At 44.1% G+C, this 8,889-nt stretch overlaps 1 protein-coding gene across 1 annotated transcript; it reads left to right on the top strand.

Annotated features, from left to right (window-relative positions):
- Positions 1–314: 314 nt before the first annotated feature.
- On the top strand, positions 315–8,155 carry skor1b (SKI family transcriptional corepressor 1b). Its single transcript, XM_080214209.1, has 9 exons — positions 315–364; positions 999–2,745; positions 3,318–3,414; positions 4,199–4,306; positions 4,902–4,973; positions 6,047–6,121; positions 6,581–6,655; positions 7,306–7,371; positions 8,058–8,155. Exons 2-9 carry the CDS (start codon positions 1,009–1,011, stop codon positions 8,153–8,155), a joined length of 2,328 nt encoding a protein of 775 aa, XP_080070335.1. The 5' UTR covers positions 315–364; positions 999–1,008.
- Positions 8,156–8,889: the final 734 nt, after the last annotated feature.

Genomic DNA, 8,889 nt, shown 5'->3' with positions numbered 1-8,889 from the left:
TGATTTAAGCCCATTCACTTATCTGATCCGGGCTAGTGATGTGATGTAAATACTAATTGACCGTATCAATGGTTATTGTAAAATCGCTGGAGTACTTAAACCCAGTCGCTCATCCTGTCTCTCTCTCTCTCTCTCTCTGTTTTTGGATTAAATACATTTAGCAGGATGATTCCTCGTAAGGATTACAGCTCGGCGGGACTAAACTAAGTTTATTTAAAGAGCGTGTATTTTTAAAAAATAGGGAATCTGGGTTTAAAGATTGCGATTGCCTCCGCTGCTAAGAAAAAATACGATTTCTTTTTATCTGCATTGTAGAATAAATCTGAACAGGAACCTTCTCGAATCCTGAAGTGACACAGATCAGGTAGGCATTGAGCAGAAACTGAGCTAACAGCTGCGGTTGTGTTCGCTTTGGTGAACGTTTCGTTATTGTATGTGTGAAGTCTTTTTAATCCAGTGAGATATTATAACCCGTGTGCCGCTGGTATTAATAAGTGGATAAAGTGTTTGAATATTATCTCAAAGGCAGGCACACCGCCGGTTTATACTATTAAAGGGAACTTGTGCCCGAGTAAATCAGCCGAAAATCCTCCATAACCTACAACCAAAAAAAAATCCTGTTATTAAAACGTCCTAAATTTGGAGAGAATTTCTTCAAATGAATTGGAATAAATTGCATTTTCTTGTTTTAAAAATCCTGATCGGAATTTTGCCTAAAATAATTAAATATTGACACGGAGACAGCCCTAAATATTTATAAATGAGAATCCCGTTACTTAGATCGGAAATATTTTTCTCAATTACCCCAGAGGATGATGAATTATTTTAATTATTGCTCCTAAATTGTTTGCGCGGTTAATGCGTTAAAAGGAGCTTTTGTTCTTCAGATGATGCGCGTTTTGCCCTTGGTTTCCAAATTCTCTGCCCTCTTTTTTTAAAAAAAGAAACATTTTTTATCTGGAATTTTTTGGCGCATTGTATTTCTGTTTTCTCCACAGAAACTGCGGAATGGAGAAGATTTCCAGTCAGCTAGGAGTTGTGAATGACGCTTCCAGTTCTCCCAGTTCGAAGCAAGAACTCCAGCCTTACAGCCAGCGAGAACATCCCGGTTCCAGTAACCTGAAAACCAACACAATCGGGGAAGCTGTTCTGTACGGGCTGCCTATTGTCTCCCTGGTGATTGACGGTCAGGAGAGGTTGTGTCTGGCCCAGATCTCCAACACACTGCTGAAAAATTACAGCTACAACGAGATCCACAACAGGAGGGTGGCCCTCGGTATCACTTGTGTCCAGTGCACCCCGGTTCAGCTGGAGATCTTACGCAGGGCCGGGGCGATGCCCATCTCCTCCAGAAGATGCGGCATGATCACCAAGAGGGAGGCAGAGAGGCTCTGCAAGTCTTTCTTGGGCGAGCACACGCCTCCCAAACTACCCGAGAACTTTGCCTTCGATGTCTCCCACGAGTGTGCCTGGGGCTGTCGCGGGAACTTCATCCCAGCCAGGTATAACAGCTCTCGGGCCAAGTGCATCAAATGCAGCTATTGTAACATGTACTTTTCTCCAAATAAATTCATCTTCCATTCTCACAGAGTCCCGGACACTAAGTACACCCAACCAGACGCTGCAAACTTCAACTCCTGGCGGAGACACCTCAAACTTTCTGACAAAACTCCGTCTGACTATTTAGCTCACGCCTGGGAAGATGTCAAGGCGATGTTCAATGGAGGCAGCCGCAAGAGGACCCTCCCCAGCCACGGGTCCGGGGGGTCGTCAACCCTCAAAGCTCAGGGTCCCAGCTCCATGCCCCCCAGGAGCACCGAGATCGCCCACAAAACCATGAGGTGCGAGGACGATGGACGCGGCTTGAGTCTGGGCAACAACGTGAGGAGTTACCCGGTCATCCCAGTGCCCAGCAAGAGCTTCGGGATGCTGCAGAAGATCCCTCCTCCCATGTTCCCGCACCCCTACGGATTCCCCACCTTCGGACTTTGTCAGAAGAAGGACGACAGTAACGTGGTGGGGGACAAGGCTCAGGGAGCTTTGCCCAGTATGTTCTGGTCCGGCAGCAAAGACACGGTCTACCCATCCTTCCCAATGTTCTGGCCGGCGGCCGGTACCTTGCCCGTGCCCCCATACCCCCAGGCACAGGCGAAGGTCACCGAGAACCCCAGTGCCAGGCAAAATGACATCGATGTGTCGGAGCAGAGTGACCGGAGCAGTAACACTCCCAAGGACAGTTTGGTGGATAGTGAGAGATGTTCCAGCACTCACTCCCGCAACGAGGAGGACAGATCAGGGGATGAGAGCCGCTCTATCGAAGGGATGTCCCTCACGCCCCGAAAACTCAACTACATCTCGGCCTTCAGGCCGGTGGTCAAAGACGCGGAGAGCATCGCCAAGCTCTACGGCAACAGAGAGGTGTACAACAGCGCAAGGCCCGGTTACCTGTCCCCCGACTTTATGAGTGAAAGTTCGAGTTACAGGTCAGTGTCTCCCGATGTGGACAGTGACGGCGAGGAACCGGAGGTGGACGTAGAGTCCAACAGATGTCCGGAGGACGAACCTTCCCCACCGCTGGTAGAAAATGTCCCAGAGACAGAGAACCCGTTGCCCCAAGAAACTGTGGCTAATCCTGAACCCACAGCAGAAATCCCCAACAAACAGAGCCTGGGAACACCTTACAGAGAGCAGGAATCAGAGGAAGTGAGACCAGGAGAACACATTGAGGAAGAGAAAGAACTGGAGGTAACTTTTATTGTTTAAAACATTCACTCTCGGATTTATTAAAAGCCTGGTGGAGATGTTGTCATCACTTTGTTTAGTAGGGAACGGTGGACAATTTGCAGAAAGAGTGTTAAATAAAACTATATATTTGGAATGCTGAGCATTTTTAAACAACAAAAACCGAAATATAATCTTGGCGTAGTCTCACACACCTGAATATTAACATGCAGCCAGATTGAAATAAGATCTATTTAGCAAATGATCAGAAGCTGTTTCTGCAGCTGCAGTCGCGGGGATTGTGAGTGAGATTGGAAACGCTCCTTGTGTTCGGCTGCGTTCCATTTGCTTTCAAGTGTCCATAATTGCATTTATTGAAACTAACGCACACGAATAGAGATTAATATCAGCCAGAGGGGTCGGGGATTCTGGAAATCCCGGGGACATTGTGGAGGAGGGGCCCCCATTCAAAAGAGACACACAAAAAAAAAGACAGATCCCGAATTTCTCCTTTATACTGGCGGCTCAGGTGGGCATTAGGGCGTTTAAGACATGGTCCTGTCGCTTCTTACATTATTTCTTTCTCTGTTTGGCAGGTGTTTACACATGAACGGGACAGTCACCTGCACAGTGTGAAAAACCCTTCCACGGCGGTTCCTGCACCAACTTACATCTGTAACACAGACACAGCTGGTAACCAATCCCCCCCCCACCACCTCCTTCATTTCACTTACTGTTTCAGTCTCCACAGAAACGCGAAACTTTCCTGAGCTTTAATTACATGTCATTGCCATCTATAAACGCGTGAAAAGTGGCAAGAATGAAATGAATGCGAACATAAGTTGTACGTTTATTTATTAGTGTCACAAGTTGACATACATTAACATTGCAATGAAGTTACTGTGAAAATCCGCTAGTTGCCACACTCCGGCGCCTGTTCGGGTAACACTGGTCAATGCACAATCGGTTTGAGGGCAATTATTTGTTGAGCAAATTCTCTGAGTTTGATAGTTAAAGCTGCGTGTGTTTGCTGGAAGGATGATGGGAACAGTTTGAACTGTACTTTCAATGGGGAATTGGATAGATACTTGCAGTGTTATGGGGAGCAAGCACGGGATCGGAACTAATTACATAACTGTCAAAGAGCCAGTACAGACACGGTGGGCCGAATAGTCTCCCTCCGCGCTGTAATGATCTACGGGCATTGATTTTCCAGTACCCTAATGCAACTACTTACATTTTAAATCTTTAATGAAAACTTGAATAACATGGGGGCAAAGGGCCAATTCTATCGGTGGCAAGGAATCCGCTCTGCTACAGTCCGAGGCTGGTAGTGTCTTCACTGCGTGAAATTGGGCGAGGGAGGTTCTTTCCTAACTCCCAGCAATTATAGAGGCCAATTCTCTGGGCTGTGAGTCTGGCAACTAGAATCAGAGGTCTCTTTCTTCCACTGAAAATCGGCCTGTTGCCTTTCAAGAACACGACAAGGAAGACAATCAACTCACGGCGGAGGCCCCCGAGCCCAGGAAGTCATATCAGGAGCAGGGCACTGTCAGCCAGGACACCTCCGCGAACACTGAGAGAGGTAAGCGCTTTCAGCATGCGGCCGCCTTTTACAGGACTGGGATCAGTGTGGAAAAGTTGTCTGGAGTCAAAGCAAATTGGATATTCCCAATGTGACGAAAGTTTGCTTTGGGCTATTGGATGTTAAAATGTAGAGATGTTCATCGTGTCACAATCACTGTGGAACAGGCCAAACAATGCACATTGAACGAAAGCAGTGAACTTATCAGCCATGTTTTACATAGCAGACACCTTCAGTGTAAGCTCCCACATGTTGGCCCTTTATCCACGGTCTTTGGGAGTATTTAAATATTGGTGCTTTCTTGTGTTTGGGTGGCCCTCGTTTCCCGAGCTCTCCAAAGGTGTTTCCCAGACAAGTCTGCTTGTTCAGGGGAACTGCCTGACTCAGATTCTCCTCCCCACCCCCTCAATCTGTCGTCTTAAGGTACGCAAGCATCCTCGATCTTTAAAAAAATTCCCACCCACCCCCCCCCCCCCCAAATGTCGATGTTTTTATACCAGATTGGAATAGAAAATGTCGAAACAAGTTTGAAGAAACAAATATTTGTCCTCGCTTCCTAACACTGACAAGGTTCAATTTTGTGTTTGTATCCCAGGCGAAGAGGCGATTAGACTGGAGACCCCGAGAACACAATTGGTGGAAAAAGATATTGAAAATATGGGGAAAGGTGTGAATTTTGACTTCCTATCGCTAAATTATATTCTTGATTAAGAACAATTCCACCAGCCTCACCCTTCATTCGGGAAGAAGGATATCTTAACCTCCGCTGCAGCAACATGTAAATAACTGAGAATCAGGATTAAAGAAGAGTGATTTTGTCACCCCTTTTAATCATTTATCACCTCTTGCTGTTGAAATATTCGAATGTCTCTGCATCTAACATTGGGGCTGAAGTTTAAAAATTAACTTTAAGGGAATTAATTAAGACCCTCGATGTTTGAATGATGCCTGCACAAATATTAGCTTCACAAGATATTTTGTTTGTCATGTAGCTTCGAATTAATAAGTGTCTCTGACTCGTCTCCCAACCTTTTGTGTCTTTTCTTTTGCCGCCAATTGATTTCCCAATTACAATTCGGAAAGCAGGAAGAGGTTTTTTTATTTTAAATCTGAATCTTATACGGTTATTAGTAAGAGTAGTGGACATAACCCGGTCTCCTGTGAATTAATATGTAAGAAATCCAGGTTGAGTTTTGTAAATCGCTGCAGCCACTATTTTAGTTTAAATTCCTCTGGAGCAAGTGGTGCTTGCATCTGGTAGAGTCTCAAGCAGGCTGAAGTTTAATTAAAGCATTATTAATAGGACTGTGCGTATCCTGGTTGGACTAAGGACTGTTATCTCTACTGTAACTTGGCAAAGTTTGAACTAAAGTGAAGAGCATTTACAATGAATAACATTGCCACTATATGTGGCAATCGCGGGAAAATCGTGCTGGTTAATGAGTAAACTGGTCAATGGGAACAGCAGTCTGTAGTGTGGCCGAATGGATTCGAAAGGACAGTTTAAACATGCATGCTCAGTTGAAGTGGCACTTTAATATTCAGAATCAAAACTGCCGGCCATGTGGTTGGAGCACACGTCCCTCACACCATCCACACACATATAGCTTACTGAATTTCTCGACCAGATTGGGAAATGTCTCTCCTTTTTAATGGCTCCTGACACCATCCTCACAGCAGGTTTATGTACAAAGCAGGAAGCGAGTTAAGACCCCTCAACTCTCTGTATTCATATTTCAGAAGAATTACAAAAACTGCTTTTGGAACAGATGGAACTTAGGAAGAAGTTAGAACGGGAATTTCAGAGTTTAAAAGGTATGTCATACCGGAGCTGTTGTGGGGGGGATTAACACGGGACAACACGTGAACGGAAACTGCTTCAGTTGAGCAAATACCGCTCCCACCGATCAATCGGTTGTGATTTTCATTTGTGATCATATTTCTGGTCCTGGATACTAATATATTTAATAACCACCTTACCGGGAAATAAATCTGAACACAGCTGGGCTACAAACATAGATTAAACCCGTTCCTTCACCTTTCAGAATGTCACCCTATTAAGTTTATACAGAGAGCAAAATAGGACAGGATGCAGGTGAGGCAAGAGAGGGGAATTGGTGAGAATTTCAACTACATGAGACAGAGAGAGAAAAATATATTCATTAATTGGGATTAAACCCAATAGACAGGGCGAGGAGGATCTTTTCTGAAATAGATGGAACAAAAAAGTGTGTCAATAAATATTCACTTGAAATCTGCCCTACTTTCCTACAGATAGTTTTCAGGATCAAATGAAGAGGGAATTGGCCTACAGAGAGGAAATGGTTCAACAACTCCAAATCGTTAGAGGTAAAACGCAATCACGTGTCGGTGTTTATAGGAATGATCTGAACGTTCTCCAGTAAGCATTTCATCCAGCGCCTTAAGAGCATTTATAGTTAAATTATTTTTCAATAATTCCAGTTGTAATAGCACTGACCTTTTCCTGTGCTGCTGCGAAACGCGCCCTTACCTTTTCAGTGCAGACTGATTAGCCTTCGCATTCTGGATCCTGTGTACAAACGGCTGGAAGGCATCATTACAAATAAATGATTGAATTTTTTCTCTCACTGCAATTTTCATGCTGTCTAAATTAAAAATCGAGGCGTAAAATTACCTGTGAAGTAGTGCTTAACTTTGGTTTAATTTTCAACTGGTTTTCAACTTGCCTTCCAGCACATTTCACCTCCGTGGGCGCTGAACATTTTGGCTGTGTGGCTGATTTTTGTGTGTGTGTGTGTGATTTTTATCTGACCGTCTAGAACTCATCAGAGTTTTGTGAGGCTGCTGAATGAGAGAATTTTGGCGACGGGGTGGCGGGCAGCGGGGGTGGTGGTGGGGGTGAGGAGGGGTTGGGTGAGGGGGGAGCAGAGGGAGGCTGGAGTTGTTTTGTTGAGACTTGCTGAAGTTCAAGCGTCTCTGCTGCTTTTCTCAGTGATGGACTCATTTGGTTTTGACAGATACACTCTGCAATGAACTAGATCAAGAGAGGAAAGCACGCTACGCGATTCAACAAAAGCTGAAAGGTAATGACTTCATCCCAATATTCTGAATGACATGGTCCTTATAGACACATAGAGGGATGACAATAGACAAGAGCACAATCCCTAGGCTGAAGGAAAAGGGACTCAGGTGGACGAATGAATGAGGAGCTCCAAGAAAGAATGGAGGAATAAATGATATTAAAGGAAGAATAGGTAAAATAAGGAGGCAGATGGGAATAAAAAAATAAGTTAAAGGAAACGTGAATACGGTGAAATGAATTAAAATACTGAGTGGAGGGCAAAATCTGATCAGTTTTAGGTGGAAAGTCATTGAAAGTAAAAGGGCGATAGGATGAGATCACATTTATTAGGGGAAATTCGGAGAATTAAAAAAAGAGTTGTCGTGATCTCGAATGCGCTGGAAGGGCGGTGGAAGCAGATTCAATAATTACTCTCAAAGAAGGGATAAATACCTGCAAAGAAGTGGGAGTCTGGCAAAAGAGGGAGGCTAATTGGATCTTACTTTCAAAGAGGCAACACCAGCACTGACGGACCGAGTGGCCTCCTGCTCTGTAATGTTCTATGATTTGTTTATACAAAAGAGGAGGTTTAACAAAATTGGGAGTAATATTGGTGAAGTCTACGCATGCTGATGGAAAAGGGAGTTAGAGATACAGGTCGCCATTTTCTAATCATCTGTGTGTTACATTCCCGTCTCTCTGCACCAGAAGCACACGACGCCCTCCATCATTTCTCCTGTAAGATGCTGACCCCTCGACATTGCACCGGGAACTGTTCCTTCAAACCTCCTCTGCTCCCGCAGTGACAAAACCAGCCGTTTTACACAAGCGACGCTATAAATTTATCCTTAGTACTGTAAATAATAATTTAAGAGAGAAAGAGAGAAAAAAAAGTTTTTAATAAAAAGATGCAAAGCCGGGGAGGGGAACCTAAGCCACTGAGAGCCAGGCGAGGCCAGTGCACCTGTAACAGTCCACGGAGATTGTGAATATAAATTCAAGGACTAAGAAGCACGAGATTTTCTATATGAAGAGATTGACCTCAGGGTCATTGTTACAGACCTACCTGTTTAATGTCCACTTATTTAAAAAAAATATTGTTCAAAAGAAATAAGTGGTTATGTGCAATTTATCTTTATGTAATGTGATTTCGTTCGTACAGTATTTAATGGTTGTCATTTATTAGTTATCTATTATTTATTTGCCTTTCGCAGCCCGAAATCTAAAGGAGAAAAAAAACAGAATTACCTTTGTATATTATCGATGTTATTCAAAGAGCACTTTAAGGGGTAATCCAACGTGTAAAGAATTCCATTTGTTCAGTGATTTCTTCATAAAATAAAGTCGGCCTTAAACCGTTTCGGCGACTTGGATTTATTCTGGTGATGTTGGGTTGAGAGAGAATGGGTTCCTGGGCGTCTTCGGGATTGGACTTCCCTTTCTTTTCTCATCCCAAACATTCCTCGACCTCCCCTGGGATTTTCGTTTTTTTTTAATTCTGGGCGAAATGAGTTGAGATTCCGAGTCGAGTTTTGGGCGA

This window comes from Carcharhinus amblyrhynchos, chromosome 28, assembly GCF_965287045.1.
Source record: "Carcharhinus amblyrhynchos chromosome 28, sCarAmb.v2.hapA, whole genome shotgun sequence".
Taxonomy (NCBI): Eukaryota; Metazoa; Chordata; class Chondrichthyes; order Carcharhiniformes; family Carcharhinidae; genus Carcharhinus; species Carcharhinus amblyrhynchos.
Note: the sequence above shows the minus strand (reverse complement) of the source record. Positions and strands in the feature narration are given on the sequence as shown.

Excerpts from the sequence above, each read along its gene's own strand:
- skor1b (XM_080214209.1), top strand. The coding sequence starts at position 1,009 with ATGGAGAAGATTTCCAGTCAGCTAGGAGTTGTGAATGACGCTTCCAGT. Across the intron at positions 3,415-4,198 it reads CTGTAACACAGACACAGCTG|AACACGACAAGGAAGACAAT; the intron begins GTAACCAATCCC and ends TTGCCTTTCAAG. Across the intron at positions 4,307-4,901 it reads CTCCGCGAACACTGAGAGAG|GCGAAGAGGCGATTAGACTG; the intron begins GTAAGCGCTTTC and ends TTTGTATCCCAG.